We start from the raw sequence: 17,317 nt of genomic DNA on the forward strand, positions 1-17,317 counted from the left end.
AAATACCAATTACAGCTGTAGTGTTTTCCCCATATGAAGATGTATTTTAAATGTATACCAAATGTATTCTATGTATTCTGAATACATTACGTTTTATGTATTATAGTGAAATACATTACTGAATATATTTAGGACAGTATATTCAGTGTTAAGTCATCACTACTTTTTCAAAGTATTCTGCTCAAATTATGGCAAGAGGATTTCAAACTAAAACCCATAAGTTCTTCCAGGCCATCTGACACAGACGGTGTCCAAAGAACACAGCCCAGTCATAACTTGCATAGGGCTTGCCAAAAAGCCTGAGAAGAAGCTCGGGAAAGAGCACTTTCAACAGCAGCAGCCCGAACCAGCGAAAGAGAAGGGCTTAATGGAAATGGAGGGTCCCTGGAGCCCAGGACCTTTCCACCAGACCTGGACCATCATGGATGCTTCTCCAGTATGGGAACTGTCCTATCACACCTGCCACAGACCCACAGCTGACCAGCACCTGTACGCCTTCAATTTCAATGTGCCCTGTGGCACTGCCTGGGACAGGTTTGAGGTCCATGGCCTGGACCACCTGAAGCAGGACCAGTCACCTGACCTGGAAACGACAGACCCCCTGGTGAGTCCACAGTGCTTCCCTATGAAAATGAAATATATTATTATATGGTATCAATATATTGTAACATTTTAAATACATAATGTAATAATTTTAATACATAGCAATGTCTTGCTTTGAGAGAATATTCAGCCAGCCATACATCTTTGGTGGCTAATGTTCAAAGAAAGTGAATAGGACCAGTTAGTATGATGTCATAGTTATGCAAATTTCATAAATGTTTTATTTGTTATTAGTTTCGCATTTGTATTTTTGGGTGCATTCCAGAAAGGAACACTATAGGCAAAATAAAAATGAAACCATCACTACATCTGTAACCATGCTTACTAGCATCCTACAATGGCACTGCATAGTACTTAGAATGAGATTTTCCTTTTTAAAGACTAGAACCCCCATTCTAATGATGTGTCTTGAAGTTAAAAGTAACTTTTGAAAAACTACAGCTGCTTCAGCCTGGATTTCAGCCTGGGGCAGACTATTTATTTTTTATTTTTTCCCCTTAACTGTTGAAAGCAGAGGGAAGCCAGGTAGTTAGCAAAGTGAGGCAGCCCTTGTGGACCTAGGTGAATTTTAACACCGCAAACCTTGGAGGTGTGAGTCAGTTAAAAAATAAGAGCTCTAGACTTCGTCTTCCTAAAATAAACTACATAGAGATACTAAAAAAGTCATGTAAAAACATTACAGCGTACAGTACACGTTAAACTACACATTCCCTTCCAATCAGCACCACCCATACTAGCCTGATTTTTGCTATCCAGTGAAGAAAATAGCGAGATGATGTGACCTCAATGTAAGGCCACTTTTTTGCTAGGAAGCTGAATATCTTCTTGCAAATGTATAACTGTAAAAACTTTCTTCAAATGATTGTTACAATGGAGAGATGGATGACAAACAACAAAGCTGAGGACAACAATCAAAAACTAAAGTTTGCAAGTTAGCTACCTGGCTATTTTGACACTATACGACACTACACTATATAAGTTTGGCTGCTTTTATGTGACTGAAAGGGTAAAAACTTGTCTCTGTTGTCCATTTAGTGCTGAATAAAGATAGAATTTATTATTTTGTCTGATGGCTGTGGGAAGATTTATACAAAGCTAGCTTGGTTGTTTTTATAGGCCTGTATATCAGTGGCTAGGCTAGCAGTCAGGATTGAATGACTATGTTAACTAAACATTCTCAGCTTAAGGCCATGACTTTGTTACAAAGCCGAATGTCTTATTTCAGCCATATAACAGTAAAAACTCTTCTCAAATCATTGTTACAATGGAGAGAACAGACTAGCCAAAAGACAAAGATGAGGACAGCAAGCTAAAAACTTAAGCTAGCAAGTTAGCTACCTGGCTATTTAGACATTTTACCTTAATTGGCTTTCTATGTGGCTGAAGTGTTAAAAAACTTGTTTCTGTTGTCCATTTAGTGCTGAATAAAGATAGAATTTACTATTTTGCTTGATGGCTGAGGTAAGAGTTACACAAAGCTAGTTTCAATGTGTTTATCGGCCTTTATATCAGTGGTTAGGCTAGCAGTCAGGGTTGAATGACTAAGGTAACTATAAATTCCCAACTTAACGCCATGTCTTTGCTAGCAAGCTGAGTATCTTCTTGCAGCTGTATAACTGTAGAAACTGTCTTCAAATCATTGTTACAATGGAGAGAATAGATAACCCAAATGACAAAGATGAGGACAACAAGCTAAAAACTTAAGCTAGCAAGTTAGCTACCTGGCTATTTAGACATTTTATCTTATTAAATTTGAATGTATAGAACCACATGAATAAGAGGCCTTGCAGTTGAAATGATACAAAATTCGCACACATGCTTGGTCAACCTTTTTCCTGTGCATGACATTCGTGTGAAGCTAGTTCCTGAAATACCCTGGAACTCGCCATCCTAATTACATAATAATGATGCTCGACGCTCTCAGTGTGATTTACTTCATGGCTGTTCCTCTGAAGCCGAGCACTGAGCTTTGCGATCAGATGGGCTATTCACATCCTGTGCACAGATGAGGAAGTGTAGGAGTCTCTTTGCCCTGAGACTAAGCATTCGTTGAGCTGCTGGAAACTGTGAGGTGCTTTCGGTCATGTAAAACAGTTTTTCTGTAAAAAAAAAAGTGACACATTCTGAAAGTCATGCTGCAAAGGAGAGCTTCAAATGCCTCAGACAAGCCAAGGAGTAAGCCGAAGGTAAAAAGGAAGACAATTCAATTTCTTCTTCATCTCTTTTCTTTTAATAAGGCATTTTGTCTACAGTTATGTGCAGAAGTCTGAACACCACCGGTCAAATGACATGTTCTGTTAATGCATCCTCTACAGCTTAGATACAGCATTTGTCTTTAAATCTTTAATGCACAAGTTCTGTTTATTTGCTATGTTATGTTATGTGCCATAACGTCTTCAAAGGCCACATTTTGTGTGCCAGTAATAAGTAGCAATTGTGTATTAAAATGTGTTTCTGTAAAGGATGCGTAACCTTTTTCGCACGTACTTTAGCCGGGGGTGCCAAAACTTTTGCACACACCTCTGTATGCCTATATTAAAATGGTATTGTTTGTACCACATATAATAATAGCAGCACTATGCTTTCACTATAATCATTAGTTACTTTGCATCCTTGTTTATGGGAAGTGGACAAATATGCTTTTACTATAATTACAGTATCAGTAGTACAGTAGTACCATTTATACACCATTATTAATGGAATACTGTGCCATTTAGCGAAGGTCAAGACAAACAGGTGGACGAGTGATACGAAAGAACACACTGAAAAGGGTTTTTCTACCTTTTAGAACCATTTACGATCCCGAAGTAGCCATGTGTGTAAATTAAATATGGTTGAGCGTAGAGACCCTCTTCCAGGTATGAAGGTTCTTCACCTACTGCAAAGGTTATTTAGCCATTTAAGAGCTCTTTTTGGAATTTTCAAGAGGTTCTTCACTTTCATACAAATGGTTCTAAGCATGGTTCTTCTTGGAATGACCCAAGAATATATCCTAGCACCTTTATTTTTAAGAGTGTAGGTTTTTATTTAAGTATACAAAACCTTGATTCTCTATAACTGTGTCAAACAACATTGTGAACTTGTCTTAAACAGCGTTCCTCCAGCTTCGGAAGATTTGAGAGTTCCAAACATCAGTCACCAAAACCAGAAGAACATGAAGGAACATCGGTAAATGTTTCTGCTTGCTGTTTATAGAAGCGAAGATGCTTCAGTGGTCTTCTTGCATCATAGCTTCTACACTGTAAACAATGATTCAGCATTTTAACTTGCAAAAAGTTAACTTGGTTGTCTTAAAATGTTAAACTTTGATTAACAGAATGTAAACTAGATTATTGTTCTCTTAACTCACTATTAGAAGTTCAATTATCTCAAACTTTTAAGGCAACTGGGTGACAGAATCCTTTCTGCTCTTCATAGCAGACTTATTAACCTTTGGGTTTGAATGGACAGGGTGCTGACGGAGAGTCTCCTGAAGGAGAGCCCAGCAAGGGAGGAATAGGAAAGAAGATGAAAGCCATCTCCTTGACCATGCGCAAGAAGATGGGGAGGAAATATGTTAAGGCTCTGTCAGAGGAAATGGTGAGTGCTGAAGATCAAAGCGACACTGTTTTTTTTTTTCTTCTTGTGTTTTTGCAGCGTCTGCTTTTTTCTGAGCGTTTCGTGTGAACCTATCGCTGAAGAATATCTCAACTTTCCAACCGCTGATGTATGAAAACAGGTATTTATGGTCACAATCAGGAAACATACTGAGGATCACTTTTTACAAGTGATAAACAAGTGCAGAAACAGTACATTCTGCTGTATGTCCAGGTATACGGCTGTATGCAAAAGAGGTCCCCTGGTCAAATGACATGGGTTTGTTGCTTTTTGAAGTGTTAAGTTTTGCACAGGCCAGTTTTTTTCACAGTACATTAAAATCAGCAAACAAACAGCAATTGTGCTTTAAGATGTTGTCCATAAAGGATGTAATGTAATAACTTACTTTCACTTAGCAAATGTCTCTTGACCGGAGGTGCAAACATTTTTGCATACGTTTGTGCCAAATGAAAGCTGAACATCTTAACTAAAGCTAAAGCAAATATGTATTGGAATTAGTGCAATCATGAATAAATTCATATCGTGCACCTACTGTGCTGACCAGCCCCAGCACATCATGGGGGCATTTGGCACAACATTAAAGGGCTACAGTTTCAAAGAATGAAATGAAAATAATCAGAGAATTTAGTACAAATGCAAACAGTCAGTTGCAATCAAATAACATGTTTGAACCATAATGATGATCATTATTGGCTTGTACTGACGTTAATTCTTCTTAAATAGAAAATACAATATATTGTACAATACAAAAATAGTTTGTGTAGGTTTCATCTTCAGACTCACTTATCATCAAATGACCTAAACCAAGGGGTGCTCAGTCTTGGTCCTGGAGATCTACCACCCTGAAGAATCCACATCAAACAAACCTGCCTCAAATGGGCCTCCTGAAAGCCTTCATTACCTCGAGCAGGTGTGTTAAATTTGGGTTGGTGCTAAACTCAGGGTGCAGGGTGGTAGACCTCCAGGACCAGGATTGAGCACCCTTGGCCTAAAGCTCTGCTGCATTATTAGTATTCTATTTAGTATGTGTGCAGCATAAAATATGACTTGGTCAGGCTGACACAGGCCGACCAACCCCAGTTTCAGTGTGCCAACCAGCCCCTGTGTCAGCCATCCCCACTTTGGTTTCATTGTAAACAGTTCAATCACATCACGGTGCAAAAGTCAGAAACAGCCCTTTATTTATTTAATTTCCTGTCAACACAGCCGTCAACTTTAAAGGTTGTCTAAAGCAAGGTGGAAGATAAAGTGTGAACACAAATTTTGACAAATCTGATAACATATTTAGTTGTAGAACAATTGTTCTGTTATGTTTTCTGCTTTTTTGCTGGTGGTTTATGACTGGCAATATAATAAAAGAAGGGTAGTCTAACTTTTGTACAGTAACTGTAGTTGTAGTGACTATACAACTTCCGTTCTAAAGGCCTAGTTAGAGTCCTATGATTAGTGTTGCAGGCCGTTTCTCCGATACACAGGAAACCCATTGCTTATTTACTATAAACAGCCGCTCAGGAGCACACATAGGTGGATTACACTCATGGCCCACGTCTCAGTTATATATGGCAAGGCAGCTCTTATGGATTAAAGACTTTGCCTGCCAGTGTAAGGCCACGTCCTTGGATAAACCGGCATCTTGAGCCGCTTTGGCACATGTGGAATTAAACACGCAATGACATTAGCATGGCCTCTTCTCCCTAACAGCAACTTTAAAGGCACTAGTGGGTGGCCACTCAGTATATAAATAATTCTGTATAAATAGAACTTTGGGTAAACCTTTATTTAACCAGGTTAACCAATTAAGAGCAAGTTGTTTGCAGTTGCAGATAGTTATCTGTGTGGTTTTCGCAGGGAGAAGACCTGGAGAGAGACCATGAAGGAGAAGGAGAGGCTGCTACGAGTGATGCCTTGGCCAAAGACTGCAAAATGTCCAGTAACTCAGTGGAAAGTCTTTACAGTCTGCACAGCGGCCAAAGCACTTCCAGTAAGCTTTTGCTTTCATGATCCCTTTCAGAATGAATGCTAATGTCAACCACTTGGGTCAACAGTTTCTAGGCGATTTGCATAATTTATGATATGATGCTAACCACTGTTTAGAGTGAAACAGATGCATGACACTGAGGTTTAACATCAAGGCTGGTTTGACGGAAATAGAAAATATGCTATTTAAAAGGTTACGAGTCAAAGCCACTCACTCCTTACTCCTTGTATTTGATCAGCCAATACGTGTTTATTATCCAAAAGTCTGCTATGTGGCTATGAGGCTAATGTAGCTAACAAGCATCATACAAACTGCATGCCTAAATCATTACATGCTTACCTCAAGGCAGGTTGACTTGTTTATTAATCCTAATTTAACTTCTTTATATTACAGACAATGCTACACTATATGGCCAAAAGTATATGGACATGTCTAATTATTGACTTCAAGTGTTTCAGTTATAGCCATTGCTAGAATGTATATAAAATCAATCACATAGCCATGCAGTCTGCATAGACAAACACTGGCAGTAAAATAGGTTGTATTAAAGAAATCACTGCTAGATCTGTCCTGGTCAACTGTAAGTGCTGGTGTTGCGAACTGTGTGCCAAGAGATTCATGAAACGGGTTTCCATGGCCGAGTAGTTACACACAAGCCTCTATGCACAATGCCAAAGCATGCTGCTGCTGGACTCTGGAGCAGTGGAAACAGGAGAACACCAACTACCAGAGCACATAGTGCCAATAGTAAAGTTTGGTGGAGGAGGGATAATGGTCTGGGGCTGTTTTTCAGTGTTTGGGTTCAGCCCCTTAGTTCCAGTGAAGGGTAAAGTTAATGCTACAGAAGACATTTTAGACAATTATATGCTTCCAATTTTGAAGCAACAGTTTAGGCAAGACTCTTTTCCAGCATGACTGTGCCTGTGTGCACAAAGCATTGTTTTGTGAGTTTGATGTGGAGGGACTCCAGGGGATGTCCAGCTCATATACGTCCACATACTTTTGGCTAAATAGTGTATATCATTATCTAGTGAAATAATCTTAACTCTATTCATAATATCTAGAATTTCTTATTTTGCGATTGTTGTAAGAATATTCTAAAATTTCAATGACTTCTAAACATTAACTTATTTTCAGATATATGCTTGAAACTAGCAAAATATCTGGTAATATAGTGAGATAATGTCTCTTAATAAAATGACTTAAAACCAGTAACAATGTCAAGAAATATCCATCCATCCATCCATTTTCTAAGCCGCTTCTCCGTCAGGGTCGCGATGTCAAGAAATATGATAATCATAATATTTGTGCAACTGTATAAAAATGAGAACTATTCTATATATTTACTACATATAAAGTGGCAACCAAGATATTTTTCGGAGTCTAAGTCCAAATTCAATTATTCGTTAGCTACATTAGTCTCTGAGCTCTAGATCAATGCTAATGAGGCAAATTTCTGACACCAAACATGTCCTGGCTGATTGACTAGTGGTAAGGGGGACACATTTAGCTTAAGTCTTTTGACAACCCATCACATTAATGCTCTTTATGGATTCTTTTCAAATGAACAAAGCTCAGTTAAAGTGAACTTCAAAGGGAACCAGTTGCAAATGACCCTTTTGTTCACAATGTAAGCACACTTTAAAGGGCACTCCTATAAGATCTCAGACCATGTGTGTTGTTCATCACATAACAGATCTGACAGGCTAAGCCATGTTAGAATTCATGGTAAAATAGAGCATCAACGTTGAAGAAATGGTCATGATATCATCAAAACTATTTGTTTGTGAACATTGTATTTTAATTTATTGCACTATATTATACTATACATTAAATAACTTGTCACCTTTTACCCAGTGACAGTTGGAATAGGCTCCAGTACCCTCTGCAACCCAGAAGGAGAAGCGGCTTAGAAAATGTGTGTGTGTGTTCTGTCAATAAATGACAGTGTTAAAGCGGTTTCACCACAGGCAAGAGGTTCAGCTGTGCATCGCACTTAGCATCCTGAATAGTTCGTTTTTACTGTTAAGCCTGTGGCAGTGTACAGTCATATATGCAAACACCCCTGGTCAAATGTTTTTTCCTCCTTTCCTAAGTGAAAATGAGTTAATACAGCCTCTACAGGGAACAAACTTAAATGTAGTACTTTTATACAAATTTTATTGCACACTTTTTTATTTATTTACTCAGTTTAACACAAAATAAAGCATAAAATCTAAAATATGCTATAACATCTGCAAATGCCACATTCTGTTTTTTTTTTCCCAGTTTCCAGTTTTTGTTAAATCGAGCAAATAAACAGTAATGAAAAGTAAGGGTGATGCAGAAGGGTGTTCTCTGTAGAGAATGTGTTAACTTACTTTCATAACAAAGCCAATAAAATGACTGGGATTCCCACTCATTTGAATATGACTATGTACATTAAGCTTTAAGGCAGACTGGGTTCAGTTCATTTTTGAGTCCGTTTAGAAGGTCTTTTTGTTCATTTGACGGGTTCAGATGTGCAGAGGACACAGTGACTTGGTGGTTTAACACTTAAAAATACTGAAATGGCCGAAGTGGGAAAACACCCTAAGATGTTGCTGTTCTTTAGGTGGTGTCACAAGTGGCTCTGATGGTTCCAGTAACAGAGACAGTCTGAGGCTGGAAGAGGAACTCCCCTACACAGGGCAGTTCTGCGGCCGAGCGAAGGTCCACACTGACTTTGTCCCAAGCCCATACGACACAGAGTCCCTCAAACTCAAGGTAATGACCACATAAAGCCCAGAGCACATTGACCCAACGTTCTGTAACGTTTGTGTGTCTAACTGTGCGTCTCTAAAATAGTGGTCTCCAATACATCTGATCCAGAAAAATCAGGGACTTGGGAAGAGGTTGATTAGCTGGAAAATGGGTAGAAAATTGTGGTTGGAACTAGGCTCTGCTGGAAGGTAGCCTTTCAGGACCAAGGTTGGAGACCACTGCTCTAGAATGTTCTAGAATCTAGAATGTTATCCTCCAGAATTGTCTTCCCTCTTCATGCTGCTGTATATAAATGTTCTGCCCTTTTTCAAAGTCCTCTAGAATCCTAATTTCTAGTTCCCCCATTCACATGGTTCTGCAATGTTCTCCTCCATTCACACTGTTCTGGAACGTTTCCCCCTATTCACACTGTTTTAGAATGTTCTCCACCATTCATACTGTTCTAGAATCTAGAATGTTCTCCACCATTTGTTATTCTAGAATGCTGTCCTCCATTCACTGTTCTACAGTTAATCTCTATTCAAACTGTTCTATGATTATTTCTCCCATTTCACATTGTTCTAGAATGTTCTTCACCATTCCTACTCATACAGAATGCCCTGCCCTTTTCAAAGTGATCTAGATCCTTTTCCCTGATTCACACAGTTCTAGAATGTTCTCCTTCATTCACACCATTATAGAATGTTCACCTTCATTCAGAGTGTTCTAGAATGTCTACCCCTTTCACACTGATCTAGAATTGTCCTCCATTGAAACTGTTCTAGTATGTTTTCCTCCATTCACACTGGTTCATAGGGCTCATCACTACTCATTCAGAATAAAAGCAGCTAAAAACATTGAAACATTCAGCCAACTTACAAGAGTTTTATAACCTCATTAACTGTGTGTGGCTTGACATAATGCTTTCCTCATTATAACCATGCTCACACTGCTGAACATCCTGCTCACTCAGGTTGGAGATGTGATTGACATCATCAGCAAGCCCCCCATGGGCATATGGACAGGCATGCTGAATGGCAAAGTGGGAAACTTTAAATTCATCTATGTGGACGTTCTGCCAGAAGAGCCTGTGCCAATGCAGAGGATGCGAACCAACAGAAAGAGCAGAAGGCCACGGCCCAAAACCCTCCAGGAGCTCCTTGAGAGGCTCAACCTTGAGGTGCCATTACTTACAGTTAGCTTGACTTAAGCCTCATTTTCTTACGTGACTTTGATTTTCTGCCAATGAAATGCTGAGAGAGAAAAGGCTAAGAACCAGCACTTTCCTGTTTTAAAATGAGCAGTGAGCACTATGAGACCTTATCAGGCTCACCAGATAAAGCATTTTGGCAAGTCTGGTGAATCAAACCCATTTTGGTAAGCAGGTCACAGGATAAGACACTTACAGCATATCAGTGAGAGATCATCAAGATAACAGTGGAAATGCGTTATTCAGGAAATTTGAGTGGGCTCAGCTTGAAAGTGTATCCTTTGATAACGGCATCTGATACTCTAAAAAGACATGAAACTATTTTAAGTGAGAACCCTCCTTGCTGTCTCTGTACTGTACCATCTAAAGGTGTCATATCCGGTCTGTACCCCATCTCACTACAGGATCTTGCTTCCTCCTTGCTGCTGAATGGCTATCAGACAGTGGAAGATCTGAAGGACCTGAAAGAGCAGCACCTGATTGAACTGAATGTGACTGACCCAGAGCACAGGCAAAGACTGCTGGCAGCTACCGAGTGTCTACAGGATGCAGAACGTGAGTGATGGGCTCCTAATATTCATACAGTTCCATACAGAGGAGCAAAGTCATTGAAAATATGTAGTTCCATTATAACCAGACCCAAACAACATAAACCAAACCGATAAGCATGATTTTACTGTGAAATATTCAGTATGTCAGTTTTCATTTGCACCAGAGGGGGTGACAAAGCCTTAGTTACAATAGGTAAACTTTTAAGTTTAGCTAAAATTTAACACAGCCGCTCATCAATTTTAATCAAATTTAATTAAGCATATTCAAATAACCAAACAAAACCAAACTACCATTAAACACACTGTTGTCTACTTAAGAAGAACGTCTCGGTTCCTCTGGAAGCCCACTTTGTGCAATGAGCCAGTCAGAGTCAGGGGGAGGTGGGAGGTCTCAGAACGAATAACGTGATAATTAGGACCAATCACAGCCAAGATGGAGGTCTCAGAATGACTGAAGCAGTAATTAGGACAAATCACAGTCGGCGGATTTCAAAATGACTCGTACAGTAATTAGCACCAATCACAGTAAAGGCCGAGTTCTCCGAACTAATGATGTGGTAAGTAGGATTTCAGAAAGTAAGCAGCACACAACTCATTTAACAGACTTAAACCACCTCTAGGTTTTCGCCATAAAGAAATCATTTTGCTTTGAAATGTATTTTCTTTTGAAGTACAGTGCTAGCTTAGGAAAGAAAAGATTGCCACATTTCTGTGTGGTGCAGGGACGAGGTGTTTTAAGTTGGGGGAGCTGAAATTTTAACAGTGAAGTTGTGTAAAATTATTAGCTTTTTTAAAATTAAAATTTTTTGAGACAGATGTGGCAAGAACCAAAAATATACCCACATAACTGACACATTAAATCGCTGATGCACACCCTGATTACTCTGCTCTTTCCTTCTGGAACTTTATGCAAGTTAGTTGTGTGACGTCCAATCAGATTGTTGATGTGAGAAGCGGTAACCAGTTGAGTCATGCACTCCAACACACACCGAGCAGGAGATATATCAGTTGATAAACTAATTTAAAAGTGATATTAGGCAGCTTTTGGCTCAGAAATGGCCTACAGCTCTCCACACACAGCTCTACACTACAGTTCAGAGCTAATGCAGGGTTTATTTAAATAAAACACAAAAATATAAACTCTAGAATGAGGAGATAGGAGCTTTAACACATTCAAATTAGTTTCAAGTTCAGATTGGTTTTTTTTTTCAGAGTTATTTTTAGGAGCTACAGTTAACCAACCCTGAAATCTGGAGGTGCTGCCGCACTCCCACTCTCAGCACCTTCACTTCCCACGTCCCAGGTGTTAGGTTCAGGTTCAGCACAACAATAGACCAGCGTGAAGAAATCTTGGTGAAACCAAAGTCTTATCTAGGCTGTCAGACCTAAAAAAGTGGATTCTGGCAACTACAGCACACACACACACACACACGCCTGCTAGAACTAGAGCAGGTTTGCAGAGTCACAGGATTTACTTTGTTACTTTTTTTGCGCTTCAAATCCTGCACTGAAGGTCAGCCTTGAGCCTCAGTCAACTTTTCATAGGAGAGCTAGTGAAAGGCTAAAGACTAATCAGAGACCTGGCCTAATTAGAGCCATGTTAATCAACAAAATGGCCAAGATAAGGAAGAGACAGAGTGCTACGGTACTGTTGTACTGAAAAACGTGCAGTGCACAAAGTGACCTAACCACAGTATGTGGGCTGCTGCTGAGAGGCTGAAGATAAAAGACAAAAGACATGCTACATCCGGCTGTGTGCAGGAGTCCACGCCAGAGTTTGGCCGTAGTACAATGCACAATGACAACTCTTCAGTTAGCTTTCGGTAGAACCCTTAGCCTACAGTTAGTCTACAGTTAGCTTTGTGTGCTACACAATTAGTTCGTTCAGCTTACTATAGTACACAACATACACCTGTGTAGTATACTATAGTACTTGTTCACCATTTGATAAATACCCCTACAAAAAAAAAAAAATACAAATACTGTATGTTCACTTGTGAACAATCACACACACACACACACACACACACACACACCTTCTAAGCTGCTTCTCCTTCTGAGTTGTGGGTGGGTACTGGAGCCTATCCCAGCTGTCATTGGGCAAAAGGCAGGACACTCCCTGGACAGGTCGCCAGTCCATCGCAGGGCAGACAGACATACACATTCACTCACACATGCACACCTAGGGACAATTTAGCATGTCCAATTGGCCTGACTAGAAGGCGCTGGCTAGAAGCTATTGCTAACCAAACTAGCTTGCCCGGCTAACATAAAGCAGCTTTATGCATCACCAGCTAATTTTGTCCTCCTATTTACAAAGCTAATGAAGGCAATAAACCTTCAACGAAATAATTCTTACATGATTAGCTTGGTACAAACAGCTATTGTGTACTTCACTACACAAAAACTCTCTTTCAGTTAGCTTACTGTAGTACACAGACACCACCCCCTAGTTAGCCTGTTACAGTACACAGTAACTACCTTTCATTCAATGTATTACAGTGCACAATATCTAGACGTCATGTTGCTCACACTAGACAATAAGTTAGCCAATAGTACAAAAAACTGCCCTCTAGTTAGGACACTACAGTACGCAATAACTGGCCTTCACTTAGCCAATAGTACACAAATATTACCCTCTGGTTAGCAAACTGTAGTACACAACTTCAGCATAATATAAAACACAGTAACTACCCTTTAGTTAGCTTTCTACACAATACAGTACCAGTCAACCTACTGTACTTCACAATAGAGGTGACTGATGCAATGAAAATATATTGCGATACAGGATATTTATAAAAAATTTTAAAATAACTTTTTTTATGTCATGTTTGATCAGTTGGAACCAAGGCAAAAGAACCCACAGTGCTACAGTGAAAAAATACAATCAAAAACTTTTAACACAATGATTTTTATTCAATATTTGACATACTATGTTGCACTAATCCAGGTAAACGGGAGTAATTTTGTCCTCTTTACAACGTTCAGAAAAGCATATTGAATTGTATCGTGACATCACTTATCACAGTAAAGATATAATGTTGCCATACTGGCCAGTGCTACTTCACCAAAAGTCTTTTATATAGTCTGTCACTGTAATAATCTTTCTTTTCTCTTCCTATAGTAGGTAATAACTATCCTTGGTTGAGTACCTCACTACACAAAAACTACCTTTCAGATGGCTCACTATATTACGCAACAACTAGCCCACTACAGTATACAATAACTACCTTATATTTAGGGTATTATAATACACAATAGCACGACTGTACATAGCTTGGTACACAATACAGTTCAGTTCACCTACAGTGCATGAAAATGAGCCTCTAGTCAGCTTTCTATGCTACACAGTATCCTACAGTTAGTTTGCTACAGAATGCAATGAGTGCCCTCAGTTAGCTTTCTGTACCACACAGCTAGCCTACTGTAGCTCACAATAACTGCTCTTTGTGCACTGTCACATTATACCTTAACTACTTTTTAGTTGGTCTACTTAAGTACATATTAAGTATCCTTTATTGTCTGCTATACTACATACAAAATACCTTACAGTTAGCTTACTGTAGCACACAGCCTTCATAACCTACCACAATGCACAACTCCACTTCATGCTTTTACAGTACAGTGGCTGCCGACTTTCACTGCTGTAATGTTAACAGTTCCTGTGTAAAATTGTGAAATATATCAGAAAAAAATCTACTCTCTGAGGGACATCTTTCCAAGGTAAATCAAGGGTTTAATAGATTAGCAAGCTGAGTTTGCTTTCAGCTAAAATTCCTGCTGAGTTCAGCTGGACAAATTTACCCGGGGTCCTGCTGAAGGCAGCATTCATTTGAAAATGTTTTCTCACTAACCTAGAAATCCCCCTTCATGATACATCCCCCCTGAGGCTGTAGTACCTTAATTCTAGTGAAGTGGGGGAAAAACAGCTCACAAAACGACGCGAGAAAAACAGAGAGAGTCAGTGAAGACACGCAGGCCGTGATGCAAGAGCTCAGTTACTGACAGGAAATGAACTCAGGGGTGAGTTTGCTGTGGTTGAGGTACTATCTATCATCTAGTTACACAAGATCAGACGCCCTACCTCAAACTGACTCCAAAAAAACAGCTTTTTACCTTCCATTTGTCAAAAGCACATACAGAACAAGATGTTTTAGACAGCATGTGAAGCCGCCTATGTCCTATGTAAAGTAGGCAGACCACCCACTGAAGAACAAACATATTAACATATGCTTTAAAAAAGAAAGAAAAAAATACAGATGTTTAATCAGGCGTCTTTGAAGGAACTGAAACACAAATAGGACTTTTTTTAAATTCAAGGGCCCATATCCTATATTTGCACTTTATTTTGTATACTTAAGTTACTTTCAAACTTCTATTTATCCTTTAGAATCTGGCTGTTGGTGTAACTGTGCCTTTAAGGCTGGTATATGGTCATATGCAAAAGTATGGGCCCCCTGGTCAAATGACATATTTCATATCACATACTCTACAGAAAACACACTTCTGCTCATTTAAATGCACACTGTAAAAAATAAAACATGAAAAGGGGCCTGTGTAAAACTTATGGCACATTCAAAATTCACATTTTTTCCCCCCAAAGTGTTAAACAAATAGCTAACAATGTGCATATTTTTATCATATTTAAATTTGGTCTCTGCAGAAAACAAAACACATCATTTGACTGGGGGTGTTCAAACTTTTGCAGACTGCAGTATGTAAAGGACCTCCATTCTGCCTCATCTAAAAAGCAGTGCAAGCTGAAACACTCCTTATAACTTCACCATGGTTGGGTGGGGCCTAACTGCTTTTGACTGAATAGGCAGATTTATGTAAATGTGTTTTTCATGACATCACAGACAAATGAATTCAAACTGGATTACTTGTACAGGCAGGTTTATAAATATGGACTGCATGGATTGGAGAGTGAACTTCAGCCATGTTTACATAGTACATCAAATTATTTAATATTATAATACAGTATTTTAAGGCTCTTTCGCTTCTTTGACAAGGAATGTCTTTTTTTGGAAGAGAGTTTTTTCAAGAGCAGTAAAACATGGTTCTGTTCTTTTTCAGTTAACAGTCAGAAAGATGGTGAAGGTGAACCTGAGCCCATGTCTCCCACCGACCCAGTCAAAGTGGAGCTGAACGACTGCCCCCGAGACTCGGGCTGCTACATCGCTTCAGACTGCTCCGACAACAGCAAAGAGGACGCAGAGAACCACCTGCCATCTCTCGAGCCACCGCCAGCTGAGGTCTAACCACACTCAGTTTCTACCCAGCATACCCTTTAAACCTCCCACTTAGCACGTCCGGCCGATGACCTGAAACAGACCCGGTGCTGCCTGTGCAAGTCAGGACATTACTTTTGTCGTTCTGACTGTGTATCCAAAGCCTTTGTTCAGTTTTGAGATGTGAATGAATCCCTAGTTTTGGATTCTGGCTGAAGAATATTCACGTGATGTTTGCTTATTTATGCCAGTGACTATAGACAGGTGTATGCAAAAGTTTGAACCAGTCAAGTGTTTTGTTGACTTTCTAAATGAAAATAAGTTAACACATCAATTTCCATTTATTTCCAGAGTTTAAAGTGCCAGTATGTAGCTTTTGTTCAAACTGAAAGAAGGAGCATTACTGAATTCAGGAGGAAGAAAACACACTAAAATATGGTGTTGCTGCAAGTCGCCCTGTAAAGCCTGAAATAACATTTTTGTCATACATCTTTATGTATTTGACACTCAAAAAGACGATCCAGCTTGACGTTAAGGTCTCAAATGCAAAATTATATTATATATATATATATATATATATATATATATATATACACACACACACACACACACACCCACACACATATATAGTTGTTATTGTTGAAGACAACCTCATTTCATCTTTACAGGACAAGAAAAAAAACTACTCTACTTTTAATGTAAGTCAATGGAACCAGAACTTTTTCCATGTGATTTTAGTCCATTCATCATAAAACAAAAAACGTCAAAAATGAAGATACAAGATTTTCTAATTTCTTCCAACAACAACGATTATATATATATTTATATATATATAAAAAGGTAATTTACTTACTTTCTCAGAAGACACATCCAAGAATGGATGTGAACTTAATTCTCATTCATTCATCAGATTCATCCGTTCGGGGAAGGGGGCCAAAGCACAACCCACACATGTTCTTCCACACATTGCATGCAGTTACACACTTCCACCAAATATGCAAATCTTACATAGCTTTAACATATTGGAAAAAAAATAAATGACGCCACAGAAAATGTGCTGTACTTTTACACACGCCACATTTTCATTTGCAATTTATTTCCCCAATATGTTAAATTCAGCAAACAAACAGTATTTGTACAGTAAAATGTGCAGAAGTGCGTTCTCTAGAGGACATGTGCTTATTTTCACTTAAAAAAGTTTGACTATGGGTGCCCAAACTTTGCATACATCCCAGTATAAAAGGGGAAGCCATGAAGAAATAAATCAGGAGTATTAATGGAGTTTAGCAAATGTACTGTAAATATGTTGTAAATAATACAAGTGAAAGAGATATATACTGTTTGAACTCTGCTTTACTCGATAGATCCAGTGAATGAACTGCTACACAAACCTGATATATTTTCTTCAATAAAAGTACAAAATACA

The 17,317-nt window shown here is 39.0% G+C and overlaps 1 protein-coding gene across 6 annotated transcripts in view; it reads left to right on the plus strand.

Annotated features, from left to right (window-relative positions):
- Window positions 1–17,317, plus strand: part of samsn1b (SAM domain, SH3 domain and nuclear localisation signals 1b) — a 30,785-nt gene extending 13,468 nt beyond the window's left edge. For 5 of the 6 annotated variants that reach the window (XM_017711914.2, XM_017711917.2, XM_017711916.2 and 2 more), the window contains 8 exons: window positions 231–604; window positions 3,697–3,771; window positions 4,054–4,182; window positions 6,049–6,181; window positions 8,772–8,923; window positions 9,873–10,079; window positions 10,514–10,664; window positions 15,737–17,317. In XM_017711914.2, the coding sequence (XP_017567403.1) occupies window positions 231–604; window positions 3,697–3,771; window positions 4,054–4,182; window positions 6,049–6,181; window positions 8,772–8,923; window positions 9,873–10,079; window positions 10,514–10,664; window positions 15,737–15,921 (1,406 nt within the window). In that variant the 3' untranslated portion in view covers window positions 15,922–17,317. Of the gene's footprint in view, window positions 1–230; window positions 605–2,595; window positions 2,790–3,696; window positions 3,772–4,053; window positions 4,183–6,048; window positions 6,182–8,771; window positions 8,924–9,872; window positions 10,080–10,513; window positions 10,665–15,736 lie in introns of those variants that run through there. The other variant, XM_017711920.2, reaches the window with a different exon arrangement.

The sequence above is a fragment of the Pygocentrus nattereri genome, chromosome 18, assembly GCF_015220715.1.
Source record: "Pygocentrus nattereri isolate fPygNat1 chromosome 18, fPygNat1.pri, whole genome shotgun sequence".
NCBI lineage: Eukaryota > Metazoa > Chordata > Actinopteri > Characiformes > Serrasalmidae > Pygocentrus > Pygocentrus nattereri.